General features: G+C 39.6%; 1 protein-coding gene across 14 annotated transcripts in view; it reads left to right on the top strand.

The window, feature by feature from the left end:
* AKAP13 (A-kinase anchoring protein 13) overlaps positions 1 to 25819 on the top strand; it is a 368214-nt gene that overhangs the window by 295508 nt on the left and 46887 nt on the right. For all 14 annotated transcript variants that reach the window (XM_063638599.1, XM_063638597.1, XM_063638600.1 and 11 more), the window contains 3 exons: positions 5778 to 5832; positions 8394 to 8526; positions 16876 to 17050. In XM_063638599.1, coding sequence (XP_063494669.1) covers positions 5778 to 5832; positions 8394 to 8526; positions 16876 to 17050 — 363 coding nt within the window. The remainder of the gene's footprint in view (positions 1 to 5777; positions 5833 to 8393; positions 8527 to 16875; positions 17051 to 25819) is intronic.

The following is a 25819-nucleotide window of genomic DNA, read 5'->3' as shown; positions in this document are numbered from 1 at the left end:
AAAAGCCTAGTGAAGTGTGATAGAAGGATTCAGGGATGGTGCCCAGGTTTCCATCTTGATTAATGAGTTAGATGTTGGTACCACTCACTAAATGAAGGAACACAGGAGGAGGAACAGGTCTGCAGGAAAAGATAAGTTTACTTACCTGCTTTTGGAGCTTTAGCTGCCTGTGGAACATCCACCCACAGGTGAGCAGGGAGAGGAATGAGCCTAGAGCTAAACAGAGAGATCTGGCTTCCAGATTAGAAAGATGTGAGTCACCAGTGTCTTGTATGCAGATTGTTGTTAAGAGGTAGAGTGAATGAGAAGATTTGGAGTGAGGGAGAAGAGAGCCAGATATAAAATCCCGAGGAACACCACTACCAGATGCTTTTAGTATACTTTTAAGGAAGAGAACCCCAGGTATGAATTGTGATCATTCTTATTTTCATAATCTAACAGGTATGTATTTATTAGCCAAATTTTTTAGAAACTGCATTAGAATTCTGTATATTCAGAAATGGAAATGAGAATGTAAACAAATTATTACATCATTCACCTAGACAGCATTTCCCGAAACCACATAGGCCATTGACATTATACTGTTTCCCCATATGCTGAAGGCCCTGGAGTAATCCGTGCGTGCTCTAATGTCTTCTGTGAACCTCCTTCTCAGCTCAGCAGCAGATGTGGCCAGCAAGGCGGATCTCCATCAGCATCTCTCCGCTCCTCCTTAAGTCTAAAACTCTCTTTTCTCTTGGCTCTTCTTATTCGAGTGATGAGGAGGAGGAGTTGCATAGTAAGTAAGCAACTTTGGTGTCCAGTGACTGTTCTTGAAGGTCTGACCAGCTCAGAAAATGCTGTAGGCTTGGTACTAAGAAATTGTTTGGGGGCTTTTAGCCTCTTGCATGCCATCCTTTGTAAGTCATTTGTCTTTATGCTTGCCTTTGAGAATTGGTTTGGATAGAACATTTTTTTGTCTTCTGTATAGTACTAACACTGAGCCACTGGCCTCCTGATTCCAGGGCACAAGATAATCTTTCTAGCACACAGATACCCTCAAAGGTATAGGGGATGTGTTCCCATCCCATTGTGTACTCTTTGTAATAATACTGTGTGCTAATTTCACAAAACTTTTTATTTGACCATTTAATGTAAGTTTTATTTTCCTTGTTTTGATCTGTCTCATGGGACAGATATCTACATGTTCATCTGTGGTATTTAAAAGCTATTGTTACACTTTTTTTCTTCTCCTTTTCAGACCATTTCTTTAAAAATACCTTTTCTTTAAGATTAGACCCTATGAATTAGAGGGAGGGAGTTATATACGGTTTTTTTTTGTTTTTTTTTTTTGTTTGTTTTTGAGATGGAGTCTCGCTCTGTCGCCCAGGCTGGAGTGCAGTGGCACGATCTCGGCTCCCAGGTTCACGCCATTCTTTTGCCTCAGCCTCACGAGTAGCTGGGACTACAGGTGTCTGCCACCACGCCCAGCTAATTTTTTTTGTATTTTTAGTAGAGACGGGGTTTCACCATGTTATCCAGGATGATCTCGATCTCTTGACCTCGTGATCCTCCTGCCTCGGCCTCCCAAAGTACTGGGATTAACAGGCGTGAGCCACAGCGCCCAGCTGGAGTTATATATGTATTTATCTCCTACTTTCTCTCTCCTTTTGAACTTTTATTTTTAGTTCTTTGGATAAGCTGTAGGCTTCAGATGAATACATTCTTCCTTGATAATGCCTAGTATAAAAACTTTACAAGGTATCAATTTTAGTAAACTTGGAAAAGAAAGAAATTCCCCCTTCATGAAAATTACAGTCTTCAGTTGTGCAAGATTTCTAGAATATTCCAGGATTGCTTTTAATGGAGAGACCACTTATAATAGAAAGTTAAATAAAATTGTTTTTATGTAACTAGTATTATGAGTCTGAGACAATTACCATACCCATATGATTAAGCACCCTAATTCCCTACCACTTGCTGATTCTAAGTTTCAGTAATATTGTTTCTCAAACTGGCATTTTCACACTATTCTTAAAGGGAAGTGCCTTATGCACATTAAGACAGTTTAGTTAATTTGGTTTTAAATGGAGGCCTTATTAAGGATTTGGGATATTTTTCACTAATAAAAGATGTTTGAAAAATAGACACAGAATAAGATGATCCCATTTGTAATAGAAGGAAAGTTGTGAAAATCCACTCTAACTTTGGGTATTCAGAAATTTTCAAAGCTGTTTCATTTCAGAATATTTGTAATAGGCCGGGTGCAGTGGCTCACACCTCTAATCCCAGCACTTTGGGAGGCCGAGGATGGGGGGATCACTTGAGGTCAGGAGTTTGGGACCAGCCTGGCCAACATGGCGAAACCCTGTCTCTACTAAAAAAACAAAAAACAAATTAGCTGGGCATAGTGATGGGCACCTGTAGTCCCAGTTACTTGGGAGACTGAGGCAGGAGAATCGCTTGAACCTGGGAGGCGGAGGTTGCAGTGAGCCGAGATCATGCCACTACACTCTAGCCTGAGTGACAGAGTGAGACTTCATCTCAAAAAAAAAAATCAAAGTATTTGTAATATACCGGGAAGTAGCCAGGTCAGCATGACAAATAAACCAAGGTCCCAGTCGGGCACAGTGGCTCACGCCTGTAATTCCAGCACTTTGGGAGGCTGAGGTGGGCGGATCACGAGGTCGGGAGTTCAAGACCAGTCTGGCCAACATAGTGAAACCCCATCTCTACTAACAATACGAAAAATTAGCCGAGTGTGGTTGCGGGCTCCTGTAATCCCAGCTATTCAGGAGGCTGAGGTAGGAGAATTGCTTGAACCCAGGAGGCGGAGGTTGCAGTGGCCAAGATCATGCCATTGCACTCCAGCCCAGGCGACAGTGTGAGACTCCATCTCAAAAAAAAACAAAACAAGGTCTTGCTAATACAGAATTATGATCCTGTAACAGCACTGGTCACTCAGTTAATCCGACACAATGGAACCCTAAAAATACGGAAGCTTGCAGAAACTTTTTAATCAAGTATTTCTCAAAATGTGTTCCTTAAATTCAAAACTACTAGTAAGAATTATGTGTGGGCAGGGAGAACCAAAAGGGAGGGGTTGGTTCATGGCCAAATATTAGTAAATTTAGGAAACTCTGGGTTAAGCAGATTTAAAATGCTAACGTTGTGTTACATTGTGGATTTTCAAGGCAGTGTTCAATATACTGTTTCTCCCAAATGTATTAACTAGAAAACCACAATATGTGCAGCACTGTATACAACATTTCATGAAACTGGTGTTCCATGGAACACACTCTGAAAAATATCAACTGTGTCCATCCAGTAGTTCCACCCTGAAGTTCCTGGCTGTAGTATAAATCTGCAGGTTATTTCATGCCTTGAAAGATAATCTAGTTGAAATATATTATTTACCTACAATAATACTTTGCAGGCTAACTTTCATGACAAGTTTCATTTTTTTTCATTTCTTTTGTCCGTAATTTTGTCATGGAAGTAGCGTTGGTTGTTTTCTACTCTTAGGTGCTCTGAAAACTTGATGACACTTTAGGAATTTCAGAGGCATTGGTGGATTAATTACTGCGTTCAGAACCACATCTAAAAGGTCATCATAACTTAATTAAAATTTTTAGCAGTGGAAAAGTTGAAAATATAGGAGTCATAGATTCTCCTAGTACTCAATCACATATGTGTTCAGTCTTTAATTTATTCCACAGATACCTGCTGGAAGCTTATGATTGGCCCTGCTTTGTGTTGGCTGGTATTTTTCTGCATTATGAATTTTATTTTTATTTAGTTCATATTACTAGGGTGGTAACTTACTAGGTAATTGCTTAAATGTATAATAGAATCCAGGCAAGCTTAGAAAATTTAATGCTGCTTATATCACTGAAGTTTCCTTGGGCAGAAAAAGTTTTAAAACCACTGATTTAAACTATCCTCTTGATTTTTTTAAGTACACTAAGGCATCATGAGATTAAAATGCTGATATTTTATACCTAGATTATGCAGAACCTGGGGATGGATCCCAGATATTCTTATTCTGCTAATCTTTCCCTCTTACCTGGCTGTTGTTACCATGTGTTATAAGTGAAATGAATAGAAGAAGAACCCCAAATTGGGAAAAAGGAAAAAAATACGGAAGGCAATCTTTTGAAGACTTAGAATTTGTTTTAAGGTTTCTTATGTATTATTCCTACCTGTTGGCAATTTAAATTTAACCAGGTGCAATGGCTCACACCTGTAATCCCAGCACTTTGGGAAGCCGAGACAGGAGGATCGCCTGAGCCCAGGGGTTCAAGACCAGCCTGGGCAACATGGCGAGTCCTTGTTTCTAAAAAAATTTGTAATAATAATAAATAAAAATAATAACTACAGTTTTGGATTTCTGTTCAGAATCTAGAACAGTTTGAGAGTTGAAGAGTTTCAAATGCTGGTAATCTGGGGGTTTTTTTGTTTGTTTTTGTTTTTGAGATGGAATCTCGCTCTGTCACCCAGGCTGGAGTGCAGTGGCGCGATCTCGGCTCACTGCAACCTTGACCTCCTGTGTTCAATCAGTTCTCTTGCCTCAGCCTCCCGAGTAGCTGGGACTACAGGCATGCGCCACCACGCCTGGCCAGTTTTTGTATTTTTAGTAGAGAAGGGGTTTTGCCATGTTGATCAGGCTGGTCTTGAACTCCTGACCTCAAGTGATCCGCCTGCCTCAGCCTCCCAAAGTGTTGGGATTACAGGCATGAGCCACCGTGCCTGGCCCAAATGCTGGTAATCTGGTAGTAGCACATCTTCAAATCTCTATCAGATTAAAGTTTTGCTTACAGTAATCTCAGAGATCCTTGAAACCAACCTCAAGGAAAAAGGAAGGTGTTTTGTCTAAATCATTAAAATAGTGTTACAGAGTCACCTTTGTTTCCCTGGAATATACATGGAAATAGTTCTCTAACTGATCTCCTGAAAACTGAAAATCACATATCACTATGACTGAGGCCTTGCTCTCATCTAAGTCTTCAGTAACTCGATCTTTATTAACATGTGGTAGATCAAAATAATAATATTCCTTCTGTTTTTTTCTTCATATTGCCATATCTGACATAGTCTTAGAATTGTAATGACCTGCGGCAGTTTATGGTCCAGTAGTTGTGGAAGGAAGAAGTATGTATCTGCCTCATTCATTTTTATCTCTATTAGCCTGGAAAGGACTTTGCCATCTGTTTTATCTCCCTCATTTCACAGATGAGGAAATGAAATCCGAAGGTCTCATCCCAAATTAGTGACAGGGCCAAGATTTGATAAGCCAGTTCTGATGCTCTTTCCTGTTTGCTAATCTGTTTCTAGCAATTCTCATGAAAATATTAGAGATGAGTTAGATCTTACAGAAACATATAAAAGCAGTATTAACAGGGATAAAATATGACATTTAATTTCCTATTCTATATTCTTCCTATGATGTCATCTCAGAAGGATGGTTTGTGCAAACTGAAGATTGATAAGAACTAGAATTAAGCATGCTTCATATGTGTTTAAGCATTAGAAAAAGTTATTTGGAGTCTTTTTAGTTACTTGAATCCTGGATTAAACTTATTTTCTTTATGAGAAATTCACTACCTACTTCTGGTTCTAATTTGAGGGTTTCAAGTTTAATTTTTCCTTCTTTCAAACCTTTAGAAGGAGGAGGTACCATGTGCTGACTTTCACATGCTGTTTTTGCTTTAGCTGTGTCATTGTCAATTTATAAATATTCTACCTGTCATCAATGTTAAATTTTTTGGTTCTAACTTTTCTTCTGCCTTGTTTTCTAGATTCACGGCCCTTCCACAGTACCTTCCACAATACCAGTGCTAATCTGACTGAGAGGTACTATAAATTTGTTACTCCTTTTTCCAGAAATAAAATGAAGAAAATTTGAAATCTCTTAGGCCATTTAATTACGTAAACTAAGTTAATTAAGCTTATTGGGTTCTTCTTTGAGTGATAAATTTGGAATAATGATTAAAAGTGGTTTTGTCGTGAAGGCTGTATCTTAAAGTTAATGTCTTCAGTAGTTTTATTAATTACACTGTCCTCATGATAAAAATTGGTTGTATTTATTGATGTGAGGGTACACTATTATTTGACTTTATGAACTTGTGCACCGTTTGCTTATGGGGATTTTTAATTCCTAAATCTAACAGTCTAACAACATTTTGTTTCATATTAGTGTCTGTGTGTGTGTGCAATAATACTCTTAGCTATTTTAAGCTTTAAAGCTGTTCTGTATACATGTAAATGATACATAGCTCTGTCGAAGTAAACAAATTGATTCTTTTTTTTTTTTTTTTTTTTTTTTGAGACAGAGTTTCGCTCTTGTTGCCCAGTCTGGAGTGCAATGGCACCATCTCGGCTCACTGCAGCCTCTGCCTCCTGGGTTGGGGCAATTCTCCTGCCTCAGCCTCCTGAGTGGCTGGGATGACAGGCATGCGCCACCACGCCCGGCTAATTTTGTATTTTTAGTAGAGATGGAGTTTCTCCGTGTTGGTCAGGCAGGTCTCAAACTCCTGACCTCAGGTGATCCATCTGCCTCGGCTTCCCAAAGTGCTGGGATTACAGGCATGAGCCACCGTGCCTGGCCACAAATTGATTCTTTACTTGACAACAAGCAAAAAATTTCTGTTCTGACTCATTATTTTTATTTAGGTTTTCATGCTTATGAGACAGAATATTCTACTTGAAATATAATTGGGGTTCCTATGGCTGCCCTTTAATTTTTTCTGAGTTGCCTTCTTTTTCACAGAGGCATCAGTTATGATTCTGATTCAGAACCCTTGCAATGAATGCTTCTCTTTGCACTGCTTTTATAGCTTATTTATTCTTTCTCCTTTCTAGAGCAGTGGTTTTCATACCATTTCCCTCTTATCTTAAAAACAGAATGCTGTATTTTGTAAACAACGCATATATAAATAAACTGACTGTTGACAGGACTCCTTATGGTGCTGCTTCTGCCTGCCACCTGCCCTCTCACAGAGGCCCTAGAGGCAATCACTGCTGTTCTGTGGGAAACGTCTAAAATAACTATTTTAGAACACCTAAGCAAAGTAGTATAAATGGATGCCTTTTCTATATAACAGATTGTTTATTTGAATGCCCAGCTGTTTTTTTGTTGTTTGTTTGTTTTTTTGAGACAGAGTCTCACTGTGTCACCCTGGCTGGAGTGCAGTGGCACAATCTCGGCTCACTGCAACGTCCGCCTCCCGGGTTCAAGCGATTTTCCTGCCTCAGCTTCCCGGGTAGCTGAGACTACAGGCGCGTGCCACCATACCCGGCTAATTTTTGTATTTTTTAGTAGAGACGGGGTTTCACTACTGTTGGTGAGGCTGGTCTCGAACTCGTGACCTTGTGATCTGCCCGCCTCAGCCTCCCAAAGTGCTGGGATTACAGGTGTGAGCACCGCACCTGCCCCAAATGCCCAGCATTTAAGAAAATTAACCACTGCAAATTTCCTAAGTTAGAACATGTCCATCTTGGATGGACTTAGATTTTATGTAGGCTTCTTGAACAGGTAGATCAGTAAATCTGAATCTACATAAAACTCCTAAAATTGATCTTTCAACACTGTGCCTCAATTCTGCCTGCTGCTCAGTACGTTCCCTCCTAAAATTGAACCTAGCTGCATGGACCAGTCCACAGTCCTGATTGTCCCGTATGCCAAAGGCTAGAAAAAAGTTGTGATCTCTACCGTTAAGGAACTTGGGTATGTGGCCAGTCGTAAGATTCCTTGGTTTGCAACTCCTATTAACAAGTACCCTGTCATTCTGCTACATATATGGGTTTCCTTTCAAGCACTCATTTGTTGCAAAGGAGTTAGCAGATTGAGTGCTATTATAGATGAATAGATTCCATATAAAATAATTATTGAATAATTGACAGGCTCTTTTTAACATGAGGTCACTGAAAATCCATAATTAAAACATTAAAAATGGGCCAGGCTCACGCCTGTAATACCAGCACTTTGGGAGGCTGAGGTGGGAGGATTGTGTGAAGCCAGGAGTTCAAAATTAGCCTGGGCAACATAGCAAGACCCCATCTCTACAAAAAAAATTTGAAAAATAGCCAGGCATGGTGGCATGTGCCTTTAGTCCCAGCTTACCCTAGAGGCTGAGGCAGTAAGATTGCGTGAGCTCGGGAGTTCGAGGCTGCACTGAGCTATCACCACACCACTCAGAGCAAGACTCTGTCTCCAAAACAAACAAGTGAACAAGAAAACATTAGTGATGGATCTAAGGAAACTTAGCCAAGTTTTGATAACAGAACCTGGGCATTGTGGCATACTCTGTTCTATAGAAAGCCATTCAGCAGCCTTCATCTACCTTTTATTCTGCTTCACTTTTATTTAACTTCTGTAGCCCTTTAAAAAAATCGATCTTCTTGTTTTTATTTAGTATAACAGAAGAGAACTATAGTTTACTGCCACATAGCTTCTCCAAGAAAGATTCTGAATGGAAGAGTGGAACAAAAGTCAGTCGTACATTCAGCTACATCAAGAATAAAATGTCCAGCAGCAAGAAGAGCAAAGTAAGTATCACTGTGGGCATTGCTTGTGATCACCTCAGTAGGATCCTGTCATAGCCTGCATTCACACCAAAACTGGTTAAATCATGGGGACATAAATGGAAATAAATTCAGGATTACTCTCCGAAATTGCCTAATATTTAAAGGAAAATAAGAAGAAGAAAAATAGCAAGAAGTGGAACTACCAGTTACTGAGTTTTCACTATATGCTAAGTGCTTTCCATATATTATTTAACCCTTTCAACAACCCTGTCAGGTAGGTATTATCTCTCTTTTCCAAAAGTGATGTACCTTACCGAGGATGCTCCTCTAATGTGAAGAAGTAGTTCAGACCAGATCTCTTTGGTTTCAAATCCCATACTCTTAAACCACAGTGCTTAAATCTGTAATATCAGTTTAAATGCAACAGAAGGATTTTATGCCAAGATCAAAGGATTGAAAATATTTATATTTGGGTTTAGAGGGAAGGATTATCCCACAGAAGATTACAAGAACTTTTAAGACTAATATGATTTCTTAGATCTATTTCTAATTAGGAGCATTTAGAATATATTCTCTTAGTGATTAAGAGATTAAATAAATGTTTAAACCAAGTGTGTGTGTGTGTGTGTGTGTCTGTGTGTGTCTGTGTGTGTCTGTGTGTGTAGAAGGCTCCACTCTATCACCCAGGCTGGAGCACAGTGGCGTGACCATAGCTCACTGCAGTCTTGAACTGCCAGGCTCAAGCAATTTCCTGCCTCGCACCATAGCCTCCCGAGTAGCCAGGACTACAGTCATGCGCCATCGTGCTGAGCTATGTTTTAATTTGTTTGTAAAGATGGAAGTCTTGCGGTTTTGTCCAGGCCAGTCTAATGCCTTACCTCAAACACTCTTCCCGCTGCAGCCTCCCAAAGCCCTGGGTGTGATCCACTGTGCCCAGCCTAAAGTAACATTTTTTGTCTAATTATTTTTCACATGCTCATTATGGGAATCTTCAAAATCTAAAAGTAAAAGAATGAAAATCTCTTGGAATAACCCCACGTAGAGATAATTACGCTTAATGTTTTGTTTTACATATTTCTAATCTTTTTTAAAAACATATTTTCAAAGAAAGGGAGAAAAGAAGTTCACTTTCTTATACTGATTCCCAGTGCTAAACCAAAACTGATTCCATTTCAAGTCCGTGTGGAAAAACTTTTTGCCTCTCATACCCTATTCATCTACCCACAATACCCTCTAACAAAATAAAGACATAAGTAGATAAAAATTTGAAATCTGTTAAGGAACTCTTGCAAGGAATCACTGTGTGTGTGTGTGTGTGTGCGTGTGTGTGTGTGTGTGTAGTATATACCTGCACATACAGATATATACACACATGTACATACATGCATACTTAGAAGTAAGGAAATAAACATTGAATTCAAGAATATTGTCATAAAAGGGCATTGCCTCCTCCCTCACAAAACAAGGTGCACTAAGCCATCAATTCAGTGGGCTGATGGAAATATAGCCAAAGTATTTTACCATGTTTTGTAAGATCTCTTGGTTTAGCAAATACATTCAAAGAAATTTTTCCACAAAACCTGCCACAAGAATTGTATTTTCTCTTCGTTTCTCCTGTCCAAGTACAGAATGGAGAGAAAGCAGGCAATCAGGGAGAGATGCAAAGAGTCTAGCAAATTATTTCTAGCATAATCACACATTTAACTTCAGACTCAGCCTTGTTTTATAATTCAAAAAAAAAAAAATGAAGGTCAAAGAATACTGCTTTACCAGTATTCTACATATTTACATATTGGCAGCCATGCTTAAAATAGAGCCTTACCTATTTTACTTACCACTGCTGGCTTGGATACTAGTTGGTATCAACAAAAGAAAATCCCCTTGGACAGATCAATATAAATTAGCCAAGTGTTATTAAATGCCTTGTATAGTCTTAGCATTCCGCTAGGTGTTAACAGGCACCTAAGAGAACTAAAGCTCATAGTCCTGACCTTGAAAAACTTTATGATCTAGTTTGGATGCATTCAAAATGTTTTCGTTGTTTTTTATTTTGCTTTTAAACTACTGAATCTTGTCTTCAAACAAGCTTTTCGTGGAAGACCAATAAATAAGTGGAGATTCCCCCTTTCTAGCTATCTCCCCAGTGTCATGGAGTTTTAGGACAGAGCACTGAATATACCACTGATCTCATGGATAAGGTAAAAACATACACATGATGGGAAAAAAACACAATGTAAGATGGAATTTAGAAACTGGACCCTGACCTTTAAAAAAGTCTCAGCCCTCAGCCTAGCCTCCTTATTTTACAAACTGAGGCACAGAGATGTATGCTTCAAGTCACACAACCTCCTGTTATCTGACTTCCAGGAAGTAGTACTCAACATTTTGTGTTTAAACAAAATGTTTCTATACAGTGTAATTTTTTTCTTTTAACTTTTTTAATCCGAAAGGACTGGAGTTTGCCAGGAGGGGATGAGCAGAAAGGATAGGAGAAAACATATTTTGTGTTAGACGGACATCTGTGATCACTGGTAGAAACTTTTAGTATCAGTTGACCTCTTGCCTCTGATCATCTCCTTTGTCAAAATGACAACACTCTTTTGCAATTGAGATTGGTTCCTCTTTCAGACTTGGCTTCAAGATTTGATCTGTTGGGGTCGTGCTGTCTTTAGCAGTGGAAACTCAAAAAAATTACAAATTCGTAACCCTGGATTGTAGTCCATTTCCCATTACCAAGTGTTTAGAGTGTCCTAGTGGCAACTGTAAGTCACCTTTTATAGTGAGTTGTTATTAGCTCACTTTTAAATAAAATTATAACCGCTTGACTTTTGTCAATGTAGCAAAAGATGATTTTTTAAAAGGTGGGGGTGGGGCACAGTGGTACACACCTGTAATCTCAGTACTTTGAGGCTGAGATGAGAAGATCACTTGAGACCAAGAGTTCAAGGTCAGCCTGGGCAGTATAGTGAGACCTCATCTCTACAAAAAAAATTGTAAAATTAGCTGGGCGTAGTGGCGCACACCTGTAGTCCTAGCTATTCAGGAGGCTGAGGCAAGAGGATCACTTGAGTGCAGGAGTTCAAGGCTGCAGTAAGCTGTGTGCACTCCAGCCTGGGCAATGGAGCAAGACCCTGTCTCTTAAAAAAGAGAGAGAGAGAGAGAAAGGAAGGAAATAGGGGAAATAGTAAAGCAGTATATTTTGTGTTAAATACCCTCACTATGCTATGTATCTGCATAGCATTTTACCATGCAGAAGTACTGTATTTTCTAAATGGTAACGTAAAAATTAATGAATATTAAATTTTCTTAGCATAGTGATGCTAACTCTAATGTCGTTCTTAACTATTGAATAATGTTACTTCTCCATAATGTTAACAAATTGAAAGTGCTATTATGGATATTGACACTGATTTTTCTGTGAAAATGATAAGTTTTCAGTTTTTAAAAATTATTTTTTAAATAGATGATGTGAGAGACCATCTGATCCAATTGTTCTATTAATCCACCATACAATAAAACTAGACCTACATCTTTTAAAGGAAAAATTTAAGCATCTACTGAATATAATATTAAAATGCCACCTGTAACTCTTAGAAAAGTTTCTAAGGATTATTTGAAAATGTCTGCTTTCCTTTTGCATGATATATATATCTTTATGAAAATAGGTTATAGTGATTAACCTAGATATATTCCATTCAGTTGTATAATTGTGATGATAAACAGTTCTTAAACATGTCCAAAGAAGCCAAAAGCCAGTAGGCAGTAAACTGTTCACGTTCCTAGGAGGGTAACACATTTTGTCTGGAGCACTGGGTTTTGTATATAAACTTAAGAAATTGAGTCCTTGATCCTATGTCCTTTTGAAAATTATCACCGACTGGCATAAGTGATTAGATTAGATAAATATATTGAATGTGTTTGTGGAAGATGGGGCGGGGGTGGGTGCCAAACAGGAAGTATAGCAGGAAGACTGACAGTTTCTGCTTTTGTCTTAGTATCTTTGAGAGATAGTGCTGTTTCCTGCTAAGTAATTTTGCATGTTACAGAGTATTTAAACACTCATATGCATGGCGTTGGAGTTTACAAAGGGAGTGTGGAATGACCCTCTTCAAACCATCCCATCACACTGTTTTTTTTTTTTCTAAACCGCAGTTACTTTTGCACCAACCTAATACTAAGCGTTCCTCTTTGTAGACAAACAAGAGGTGGTTAGAAATGTTTTAGACAAATCTATTTGATTTGAAGTAGGTATTTTTGAGTGCACAGGTTAAATTCCTGCACAGCTGCAAGTATACTACATGACTTTGTAACAGGACATTCAGTTACAGCTCCTAGGTCCTGTGGTCTGTATAAAAAAGAGCTGTACCCATCGGCCTTTCAGAAGTGCCTCCTAGAGTAGTGTTTACAAAGACTTAATTTTAAATATAGTTCTCATTCCTTCTTTGATTAAAGATCTGTAACATGACAGTTGTTCGATCATATCATGTTTTCACAGTTGTCCAGAGTGTTCTTTTTATTGTAATTACATGTATAAAGCGGTATTTTTGGAAAAGTGAAGAATCACCTTTGATAGTGTCCTAGTGCAGTTGTTACCTCCATCTATCCCTGTTAAATACCGTTAGCCTGTTTCCCCAGCACACAGCTAAAGCATTTTGCCAGTTGTTAAACATGGAAAAGTCAAACTTCAGAAAATAACTAGTCACCACTTTACACCAGGCGACTTCACTAAAAAGTTTTCTTATGAAACTCACTGCATTTTATAAAATGAGGAGTCTACTTTAAAATAGATAAGATGTGTTCCTTAACTTCCCATGTAAAAACTTGGCCTCAAACCTTGCTAGAGTTCTTATATTGCTGCTTAAGCAGGGTCCACACACACTGTTTTTGGGGGGAGTGAGGTCTTGTTTCATTTCCTGTATCCTTTGTAACAAGGGTTGTTGGCTTTACCAGCAGCATTCAAACAGTTAAGACTGTCTTAAGGAAACAAGCAGCCTCAGCCCTCCCTCCTTCCCTTTCTCAACCAGTCTCTGGCTTCCTCTTACGATTTCACTAATGGCAGCTCAAAGCTGCTGAGCTATGCCCTGACGGCATGCGCCCCTGCTTCTGTGAGAGCACATTTCCTGGCATGGGGGTCAAGTCATGTCGATAAAATGGGGTCGGTTTCATGAAGTACCCCACGTAACAGTGAGATTCATAGGACCAAAGCATGGGGAGGTAAGAGCCTGACTTCTTTAAAGCACTAAATTCTAGTAAACACAGAGCCAGTGGAGTTGGTTGTTTTGTTTTGTTTCTATCCTGGGAAAAACTAATTTGGATTGTTGGAAAAGGAAGCTATTTCTTATTTATTCAGGTTGGAAGAGCATTGCAAGGCTTGAGAGGATAAGCTGGTTGCCATAAAAAGATTTTTTAAACGATTGAAGTATAATTTAACTTTCCTGAGCAAAAATATCAGATGCTTTTCCATTTAACATTTTATGCATGGAAAAAACGTTAGCAAAATTTAGTTAAAAGAAAGAAATTATTTGAAAAAACCCGAATTTAGTTGTTGATTATTACTAAAGTTTTATGTACTTTAGCGATTACCAATTTTCACTCAGAACAGCTTCCTGTTTTGTAAAGTGAAGGAGTTTTTCTCCCTTCCTCTCTCATTATTTTTTATAGTTCAAAAGTGTAGTAATTTGGCTCTTAGATGTTCATTATATGTATTTGATTAACACAAAAGACTTCACATGATCATAGATCTAGCAATTATTTACCATTTCATTACAGTGGATGGGTTCTGAACAGAAAGTCAGAAGACCTGGGTTCCCATTTTGACTGTGCTGATCATCTGTTGTGTGACCTTTTGCAAGTCAAGCAACCTCTCCAGTCCCTGGCAGCATAGTGCAGTGTGTGAGAGCTGAGCTTTACAGTCAGCCAGATCTGAATCTTAATTTCAGCTTGAGCAGTTATTGGCGTGTGGCCTCAAATGCATTATTAAACATCTCTAAGCTTCAATCTCTTCAGATGTAAAATGGAGATAATACCTAGTATTATCATTGGGTTGTTGTGAGAAAATACAAGTAAATTGCTTATTACAGTGCTTAGCATGTAGTAACTGTTCAGATTTTTAGCTGTTATTTATTATCTTTATCCTCTATGTTGTAAAATGGGAAGCATAATGCTCACCCTGCCCACTTCAGAGTTATTGAGTCAGACGAAATGATGTATGTAGAAGACATTGATTCAAAATGTAAGGCATTTAGTGGTTGTCATGATCACTGACTTGGGACACCCATTTTCCTGGATTTTTTTTAGGACATAACAATAGTATTGGCAATAGGTAAAACCTCCTACCCTGTGAATGGTAGTTCTTTGTAGTCCAGTTGGTTTGAAAGGAAATTATTTATTTGATACTGATTAGCCAGCCAAGTACTCTGCCAAACAGTGCTTCCAAAGGACCTTTTATGGAGAGCATGGTTACATCCCCATGGTCCTGGCCTCCTAAGGATGGTGTCCACCTGAAATGTCCCTGACTGGTTTAGATATTTAATTAAGGACCCACCACTCATCAGTAGTTCTTCAGTTTTTCAAGGTTTGAATTCCTTTCCATTCCTGTTCATGACTGTGTAAGCTTTGATAACAACCTCTCTTAGATTGAGGCTTGATGTCATATGAGTCCTCTGCTTTCAGTCTGTCTCTAGAACATTTCTGACATTCCTGCAGTATTCTTGAGGTGACATGGCCAACGTAATCTGGCACTTAGAGCTCCTGACTCCCAGCCCAGTGCCCCCACTGTTCACCCAGTCTGATCTCTCATTTGCTGGTGTCCCCTGTGCTTTGTACCTGGCCCGGTTATGGCCTGCTCAGTAAGTAGAAGCACCTGGGCAGTGGCTGGGCACACAGGAAGCACAAGATGAGTATCAGTTTCTGTTGCTACTCTGACAAGTGAGGGAAGACCACAGGAAAGAAAGGAGCTTCACAAAAGAGGTCAGAGCACGGTGTAGGAAGCTTATCTTTCCAACCTAGGGACACTGCCTGCTTTTCCTGACTTCCTGCACCCCTAGGTACTCAGGGTAGAGGAGTGAGCAACTAAGCCTTGGGACTTCCTTTCCCTGGGACCTTGTTTTCTTAAAGGAAGTGACCCTGTTGGTAACTAGCTTGAGGAACAACAAAGGTGGTTTTTGAGAAAAATTATTAACAAGGCTCCTTCCTGTCATCCGTGCATTCTCCTATCCTCCCTGCCCTGCACCGTTGTCCTTTAGCCACTCCCCTATTTCTTCTATCTTCCCTGCTCACATCAAAACTTCCTTTCCCTTACCGCAAGCAATACCTTTCTGTGTTGGCTTAGGAGAATAATGAGCTAATGAAACTCATTTCCAGTAAATTATGAATAATTAATAATATTGCTAGGTGTTATTGTGTATTCACTGTGTGCCAGGCACTGTACCAAATGCTTTAGAAATGTATTATCTCACCTAATTGTCATATGTTTTAAAAAACATATGAGATGGGTACTTTTGTGATTATTCCCATTTGAGAAATGAGAAAACTAAGGCTCAGAGAAATAATTTACCTAGGGTCACGCTATTACCGAGTAGTAGTAGTGGTGGTAGTGGTGGTGGTGGCAGTAGTAGTAGTAGTACCTGAATCTGAACCGAGGTCTGGTACCATTGTCCGTATTCTTAACCACTGTACGGTTTTCCAGCCTCCCCTTCTTATGAGTCTCCTCTTGCCAGTTTGAAAATTAGGACAAAGTTAATATTTATAAACCTTAAAATTTCTAGTTAGCAGAAACTGAAAATGTATATGTGGGGCATATTTAATATTTCTAACTAGAGTAAAGGAGGAAACTTCATAGGTACTCCGTCACTTAGGGATATGTGATTGATGTGAGAAAGTTAGAGAGGAGCCTCGGTAATTTTTCATGCCACCCAGGCATCTTTCTCTCCCTCAGGCTGATCCCAGAATTGCTACCACCCTTTTTTCTGCCCTCTGCCTAAAGCTGGCCCTAAACCCATGGCTCTCTTCCTGTGTGGACTGTGCTGTAGCCAGCTGAGGAAGGGCTGTGCTGAGGCATCAGAAGCCTCCTTGCAGTGCTGGCCCTTGGGTATTGTGTCTGTCGGTAGAAGTAACCAATGAATAAGCCACTGCCAGAACTGTTCCGCCTGCCCAGTTTTCGTGTGAATTTTCTAATGTAGCTTGCATGCCAACACCTTAATTTAAAAAAAAAAAAAAACAAAAAAAAACCACTTTGCCCAGAACTTTGTTTCTCACTCCTGTCCAAAATAGTCACCAGCCACCGTTGACCACATGCCATCTGGGTGCCCAGATAAGGAGAAGGCCCTCCAGTGTTCAATTAACTGTGCATTCTTTTCTTTTCTTCGGCAGGAAAAGGAAAAAGAAAAAGATAAGATTAAGGAGAAGGAGAAAGATTCTAAAGACAAGGAGAAAGATAAGAAGACTGTCAATGGGCACACTTTCAGTTCCATTCCTGTTGTGGGTCCCATCAGCTGTAGCCAGTGCATGAAGCCCTTCACCAACAAAGATGCCTATACTTGTGCAAGTAAGAGACATGCTTCTTCTTCTCATAAGATGGAACTCTCTTGGCTCAGGAAAGCTCATTTCTAGTTTCCTGTCCCCACTCCTTATCTGTTCCTCATTCATTTGGAGAAGTAACCCTTTTTATATCTTTCTTTAGACATGATAAAAGAAATTCTAGATATGTAACATACAGCCTATATTTTTTTCAGACAGCCCCAATTTCAAATACAGTCAAGTTAAGATGGTTCAACTTACAGTTTTTTTAACTTTACAGTGGTTCAAAAGCAATACACATTCAGTAGAAACTGTACTTTGAGTACCTGTACACTCATTTTGTTTTTCACATTTAGTGTAGTATTCAATAAATTACATGAGATAGTCAATGTTTTATCATAAAACTGGCTTTGTGCTACATAATTTTGGCCAACTATAGTCTAATATAAGTGTTTGAGCATGTTTAAGATAGGCCAGGCTAAGCTATGATGTCCAGAAGGTTAGGTGTATTTAAATGCATTTTTGACTTACAGTATTTTCAACTTACCATGGGTTTATGTGGATGTAGCCTCATTGAAAGGATGAGGAGCATCTGCACTCTGTTCTATGATCTCTAAACCACTCCACGTTTTAAAAGTCTGTGTCAGCATCAAAATTATCCATAGCCCCAAACCCTAAAGCTACTCAGTGGTCTTCTGTTAGATCATATGTGCTCATTTTTATTCTATTACTTTGGTATATGCTTCAACCATTACCAACATTAAGCCATAGTGATGGCCAAGGGAGAGCACCTCTGAGCTCGGAGACATTCTATGCTGACCTGCTGAAAGCCAAGTCTGCTAACTGAGCATTGTTCCTGGTTTTGATAAGACACTCTCAGGCAGGAGTTGCTTAACTTTTTCTGTACAAGACCAGATACAAAGTATCTTAGACGTCGTGACCCACATGGTCTCTGTCACAATTCTTGAACTCTGCAGTTGCAGTGCAAAAGCAGCCATAGACAATACATAAACCAATGAGTGTGATTCCAATAGAACTTCACTTATGGATACTGAAATTTGAATTTCGTAAAATTTTTGTTATGTAATAGTTTTTTGATTTTTACAAACTATTTAAAATGTAAAAATTATTCTTAGCTCACGGGCTATACAAAATTAGGCTTCAAGCCACATTTAGCCCGCAGACCATAATTTGCACGTTTTTGCTCTAAGGCAATGCATCTCAAAATTTTGTCAGTGCCCAGATAAGAAGTAGTATTTGTAGAGCATACCAGGGTAAATCAAGGTGGCTGCTTGTGGTCAGAGGTGACAGTCTGGAGTTCCAGCCAGCCCAGGGCCAGCCCAGTCACCCGGAAGGCTGAGGTAATTAACATGATATTATATCTATAACCAGTTCAGACAAAATGGTGACGAATTCAGATGTTAAGGAGCAACTCTCAGACCATGATGTCCTGAAATCTTGTTTTCAGTCATTTATGTTGGATATCCCAAGTAATTTCTTACTAAAAGTAGTTAACTTACTGAAATCTGATTTTTTTTTTTTTTTTGGAGACAGGGTCTCACTAGTTGCCCAGGCTGTCTTGACCTCCTGACATCAAGTGATCTTCCGGCTCAGCCAGCCTCTTGAGTAGCTGGTATTAGGCATACACCACCGTGCCTGGTAGAAATTTGAAATGTTTAAAAGTGTATTTGGGCCAGATGTGGTGGCTCACGACTGTAATCATAGCACTTTGGGAGGCTGAGGTGAGCGGATCACCTGAAGACAGGAATTCAAAACCAGCCTGGCCAACATGGCGAAACCCCGTCTCTACTAAAAATACAAAATTAGCTGGGCTTGGTGACACGTGCCTGTAACCTCAACTACTCGGGAGGCTGAGGCAGGAGAATCGCTTGAACCTGGGAGGGGGAGGTTGCAGTGCGCCGAGATCGTGCCATTGCACTCCAGCCTGGGCAACAGGGTGAGACTCCATCTCAAAAAAAAACAAAAAACAAACAAAAAAAAAACGTATATTTGGACAGATTGGAAGTTACTTCTGTGATGATTTCCACTCACTTTCTTGCATGGAAGAGAATGAGTGGAGTTACAGCTAGCACACAGCCCACAGCCTGTCTAATCTGTGCTACAGTTCCTGTGACTTTTTGAAATGACTGACTTTATGACACACATTCATGTAAAGTGATTTTTATGGATGTTATACCCCCAAAGTAGTCAGCAACACTATTTGTTTTACTGTCCTAGTTTTTCAAAAGTAACAAAAAACCATGAGAGCTCTCACCCAAATCCTCATGCATCCTTGTGGGCAGAGATCACACACATTAATGTCATCCTTCATTTGTGACTTGCCAGACCGTTGAGAGCCACTACCACATAATAATAATTTCATGTAACCTCTGGGAAACAAGAGACTGTCACTGTTCAGTACTCCTCCAGTGTTTATTTTGGAACCCAGGTTCTAATAGGACTCTTCTGGGACACCAGTCGAAGGTCTGTAGTTTAGTTTTTTAGCCACTGGACACAGCCTCTTAGTACTGGAATAACCTGGTTGCCTAGAGCAGTAATCACCAAACATTTTATAGCATGTTCACCTATTATTAAAACATTTTTAGCATACTCACATAGGATACATACATAACATAAAAATTACATACGAGTCCTACTATGCCATACTTTCAGAGAGCTCATTCTAGAAATAAGAGAAGTCTCAGAATTGCCATTTTCTTGTTCTCTGGTTAGTTATTAGTATGATTAGTATTGTCTTTGATCCATGACTTCTTTGAAGGAATTTGTGTAATTCATCATTTTCATTTGATTTTAGTTGAAACCAGGTAATGTAATCCATAAGCCCACTTTATTGGGTACCTGTATGTTTCCATTCATCACAACATGCTGAAAGTAAACAAATGTGGATTATGCATGCCTAGCCCATCTCCTGAGTGAAGAACACCCCGCTCCTTAAGAAGCCTCTAGTGTCACATATAAAGTGAGGCTGCCTAACATAAAGACTGAGCAAGGCACCCGCGTGTCAATTAGACGTTAACTCAATTTTTCTTCTACGTTAAGAAGTCATTTTAAATAAGAGCTGTAAAATCTTCCTCCTGTGTTCCAAGGGATCGTTTTTTACATCCCTCCTTGCAATGTGCCAGTTCTTCTTTTGGAGAGCCCTGATCTCAGAAAAATGGGAAGAGGCTATATTTCTTGACTGGCAGTATGAAATTAATATTCGGGGAACTTCATCAGTAAAGCAGACTAGATACCTGCCTTCTGCTATAAAATATAAAATGCTAAATAAAATATATTTTTTAAAAAATTAATACATAGCTGAACCTGCCAAATAGAAAATTCCTGAGGGAACTCAGAGCAGTAAAGAGCATGCGCCCTCATTTGGGGTCAAGATATGTGGCCTCAGGGTATGTAGTGGGAGCTGGAACTGAGACCCCTGTATAAGAAACGCTGTTTTAAGACTAACATCAATGATGAAGGGCCTTGAAAAATTCTACCCACTGGCCTTCAGAAGCAGAAAGGAACCTTGCAGTCTCCCCAGGTCCCTCAGTGAGAATTGATGAATCTGGAGTCCAAGTTTACACCGTCTGTATGTGCTGGAACTTCAGGCTAAGAAACTTTCACAAGAGGTTTCATGAAATTCCAGTTTAGGAATGACAGATCCTTGAGGGACCCAGCCTGTAGCAGATGTAGAACTGCTCCATTGGATTAGGTTGACAAATCAGTATACCCAAGGCTACCACAGGAGGAAAAAAATCCTATGAAGCCGAGCTCACAATAAAAGATACATAGATGCCACATAAGGAAGTAAATCACCATAAGGAAGAATTAGGGGATGTACAAGCAAGAGATGTTGAAAATCACTAAGAGGGGCCGGGCGCGGTGGCTCATGCCTGTAATCCCAGCACTTTGGGAGGCTGAGGTGGGTGGATCACGAGGTCAGGAGTTCAAGACCAGCCTGACCAACATGGTGAAACCCTGTCTCTACTAAAAATACAAAAATTAGCCAGGCGTGGTGGCGTGCGCCTGTAATCCCAGCTACTCAGTAGGCTGAGGCAGGAGCATCTCTTGAACTCAGGAGGCGGAGGTTGCAGTGAGCTGAGGTCACGCCACTGCACTTCAGTCTGGGCGACATAGCGAGACTCCATCTCAAAAAAATAAATAAAATTACTAAAAGGATGAAACGAATAGAATCTATGATGGAAGAAAAAGACGTAACAACTAATGGGTAGATTTAAAAACAACTGAGTAAAATTTAAAGCATGGAAATAGTCATTGAAAGGTATTCATGGAGTTTTTCAAATATTTCAGCATATTGTCCTGATTTATAATTGTTTGTAAAGGAAGAAGATGGCTTCTACTCTGTTGCCTGCATTAGTAAGGGGAGAGCTTCAGTCTAGAAAATCTTAATGACTTCACACTGGATTTATTTTTTACATTTAATCATCAGTAATTATACCCTTAAGTCCTTGATCTTATATGAAGTCAATCAACAAAGTTCATTTGACTGAATTCTGCAAGCTACTGTGTTTGATATGTGATTCATTCAAAAGCAGTTTGTCAATAAATATTTATTGAATATCAATATGAGCCAGGCACCCACAGTGGCTTAAAAAAAGGAATTCTAAAGTATAATCCTTGGTACTTATTTATTGTAACATTGTTTATATTCTGGAAAAATTGAAAGCAATTTAAATATCCATCCATAAAATATAGTATATTTTGTATAGTATATAGATGGATAGGCTGATACTAAAGAGAGAATATAAGGGCCAGGCACGGTGCCTCGTGCCTGTAATCCCAGCACTTTGGGAGGCTGAGGCTGGCGGATCACTTGAGGTGAGGAGTTGGAAACCAGCTGGCCAACGTGGTGAAACCCATCTCTACTAAAAATATAAAAATTAGTCGGGCATGGTGGCGGTGCCTGTAGTCCCAGCTACTCGGGAGGCTGAGGCAGGAGAATTGCTTGAACTTGGGAGACAGAGGTTGCAGTGAGCCGAGATTGAGCCACTACACTCCAGTCTGGGTGACAGAGCAAGACTCCGTCTCAAAAAAAAAAAAAAAAAAAAAGGGAGAGAGAGAGAATATAGGACAGATCAGAGGTTGCCAAACTTTTTCTGCAAAGGAACCAGTGGTATGTTAGGCTTTGCAGCCCATCAGGTCTTTGTCATCACTACTGGACTCTGTCCTTGTAGCACAAAAGCAACCATAGACAATGGATGTGACTGTGTCCCAATAAAAATTTATTTACAGGCCTGGCACGGTGGCTCATTCCTGTAATCCCAGCACTTTGGGAGGCCTAGGCAGGTAGATCATTTGAGGTCAGGAGTTCGAGACCAGCCTGGCCAACGTGGTGAAACTCCATCTCTACTAAAAATACAAAAATTAGCCGGGCATGGTGGTGCACACCTGTAATCCCAGCTACTTGGGAGGCTGAGGGAGGAGAATCTCTCGAACCCAGGAGACAGAGGTTGCAGTGAGCCGAGATCAAGCCACTGCACTCCAGCCTGGGCAACAGAGCGAGACCTTGTCTCAAAAAAAAAAAAAAAAAAAAAAAAATTTTACGAATACAGGCTGTGGGCCTAATTCAGTCAGCCCAAGGACCATAATGTGCCAAGACCTGGGAGAGATTTGCAGGTGCAGACGGAGCTCTCCAAGACATTTTGATGAGTTGAAAAGTCAGTAAATAGAACAGTATATACAGCATGATCCTAGTTTCTGGAAAACAAACAGTTTATATAAATTTACAAAAATAGGCCAGGCATGGTGGCTCACAGCTGTAATCCCTGCACTTTGGGAGGCTGAGGCAGGCAGAACACCTGAGGTCAGGAGTTCGAGACCAGGCTGGGCAACATGGTGAAACCCCATCTCTACTAAAAAACAAAAAATTAGCCGGGCCTGGTGGTGCACGCCTGTAATCCCAGCTACTCAGGAGGCTGAGGCAGGAGAATTGCTTGAACCCGGGAGGCAGAGGTTGCAGTGAGCTGAGATCACACCACTGCACTTCAGCCTGGGCAACAAGAGTGAAACTCCATCTCAAAAAAAAAAATTCTTTTTACAAAAATATCTGAAAGGCTATACACCACACTGTTAACAATCTGAAAAAAGAGAAATAAAGAGAAAAGGAGTTGAAGAGGACTCTTTATTTTATTCTTTTATATTGTTTGAATTTTTAAAGAATGTGCTTACATATTATTTGTATGTCTAAAAACAAAATGTAAATATTGGACCACTGATAGTTTCAAAGGTTTTTCTAGTTATTTATCAGCTGATCTCTGATGAAGGCACAAAATAGGTTGGTATTTGATTTGAGAATTAAATGGACAAAGCAGAATTACTACCAGAACAGAGTAAGCTTATAAGCCTTAAGGAGAGTTGTTCTACCACTGTTATTGATAGCACCAGCTTGAATCAGAGGTAGTATAGTTGATCTACCAACTCTCAGTACTGTATTGTGATGTAAAACATTATCAGGAGATTTAAGGTTGAAAGTTATAGACAGTCTTTTTGAAGACCCAAAGAATCTTGTGCTATAGAGGACAATAGATTTAAGAACCGTTGGTTTATGGTTATAATGAGTGGCTGTACCTTTCCATGACTAGCTCCAGCTAATTTTGCAATTTTAAGTTTAGGCTAAAAGAAGTTGTCTAATATATGCCAGTGTATATTTAGCCTCGTATTGCCATTGACTTGTGTATATACATTATTTCTAGGTTACAAATAGTTGAAATTTGCCCTCTTTGGCTGTATTAAGTCTTTGTCTACATTAGACTATCACTCAGAATTAAACCTGTAACTGGCATATAACAAATTTATCAGATAGCAAAAATATTCAGTTAATGTAGGAGAATGCACAGGCATCCTAAGCCCATTTTTGCTTTCTTGATATGTCTTCTAGTTAAACATAATAGAAATTCTCTTTTACTGGACTCCCTGGATGATGAAGCACACATAGCTAGGACACCACACGTTATTAGACTCCTTATGCTATCAGTGTCGTATGTGCTAGAACCACCTCTGGAGAGCAAGATCTGGGTTACCTCTTGGAGACTTCCATTGCCCAATGATGCCAGAGGTACCCATGGAAAATCACTTGTGTAGGGTTTGGTATTGACTGGGGAAAGCTGTATGAAAGGTTTGAGAGTCTGAGATTCTCAGCCACACTTCTGTGTAGTAATTAAATAGTTTAATGGATAGGGCAGTAGATTTCAGGATGTCAGGTGTTTGGAAGCTCCACAGATTTCTGAATTTATGTATATTTAAAACTACATAAAAACATACATTCTTAAAGGTGTAATTCCCAAATTTTAACATCAACATACTAGCTTTAGCTATCAGCCTACCTACTCATTTTTCCATCTCTAATTAATTGAAGATTATACTGTGATTGCAAGGCAAGCCATTAAAAAAATAAACTGCTAATATTGGTTATCTACATGAAGAATGTTAAGATGTTCTCTGTATCATGTACTCAAAATTAAATATAGAAAGAAATTAGAGGTTATGGTAGATAAGTGAATTGCAAATGTCATGTACCTCTGATCTCACATTTTTTAGTTCATCACAGCTACTTCATTGTTCTCATTAACTTTGAAAGTAAATATTAAAATTGCAACTCAAAATAAATCTGTACTATTTTACATATTTGAACACAGTATATTAATATTTTATTTCATGTAAGACTTTTTAGAGTTTTTCTAGTATTTTGGAAAACCAGTGAAATAGTGGATTGGCTACCAGTTCTGTGCTAATAGTGTTTATAAGTGGAATGGGACTTTTTTAAATATGAAGTCATCCAAGGAATTTGCTTTTTCTGGAGGCACGTCATTTCATGAAGTCCAGTGTGTTATCGCTAGACTAAAGTCTTTTCTGTTTGGGAAGTCTGTCGGTGGGGACAGGGGTCATAATAAACTTTGCTAGTTGTTCTTTGATTTTTGGTAATGGCTTGATCTAATCAAATATCAGAGATTATCTTAGTTCTACTTGCTCAGCAAAAACCAGGAAAAAGAGTTAACATATTTGAGGGTTTTTTGTTTGTTTGTTTTTTGTTTGTTTGAGATGGAGTCTCACTCTGTCACCTAGGCTGGAGTACAGTGGCGCAATCTCGGCTCACTGCAACCTCCTCCTCCCAGGTTCAAGTAATTCTTCTGCCTCAATCTCCCAAGTAGCTGGGACTACAGGAACACGCCACCACACCTGGCTAATTGTTTTTGTATTTTTATTAGAGTTGGGGTTTCACCATATTGGCCAGGCTGGTCTTGAACTCCTGACCTCAGGTGATCCACCCTCCTAAGGCTCCCAAAGTGTTGGGATTACAGGCGTGAGCCACCGCGCCTGGCCGTATTTGAGGTTTAAACTGAAAAGAATCAGACAGCAAAAAGGAGTAGTTTAAGTTGGGCTTGACTGTTACCCTAATATGCACCTAAGTTTCAAAAATACATTCTTTAATTTGCATACCACTTTACTCCAGAAGTAATGTAGAAATAGTCTCAACATCTGGTGACAGCATTAAGGTTTATGTAAGACGGTCTGCAGCCTGCCTCTTACAAAAAGAAGGGGGTAGGCCAGGCACGGTGGCTCAGGCCTATAATCCCAGCACTTCAGAGGGCCAAGATAGGAGGATCACGAGGTCAGGCATTCAAGACCAGCCTGACCAACATGGTGAAACCCCATCTCTACTAAAAATACAAAAAATTAGCTCGGCGTTGTGGCGGGCGCTTGTAATCCCCAGCTACTCGGGAGGCTGAGGCAGGAGAACTGCTTGAACCCGGGAGGCGGAGGTTATAGTGAGCCAAAG

Source organism: Symphalangus syndactylus, chromosome 5, assembly GCF_028878055.3.
Source record: "Symphalangus syndactylus isolate Jambi chromosome 5, NHGRI_mSymSyn1-v2.1_pri, whole genome shotgun sequence".
NCBI classification, from domain to species: Eukaryota; Metazoa; Chordata; class Mammalia; order Primates; family Hylobatidae; genus Symphalangus; species Symphalangus syndactylus.
This window is presented reverse-complemented; position numbering and strand designations above follow the sequence as displayed.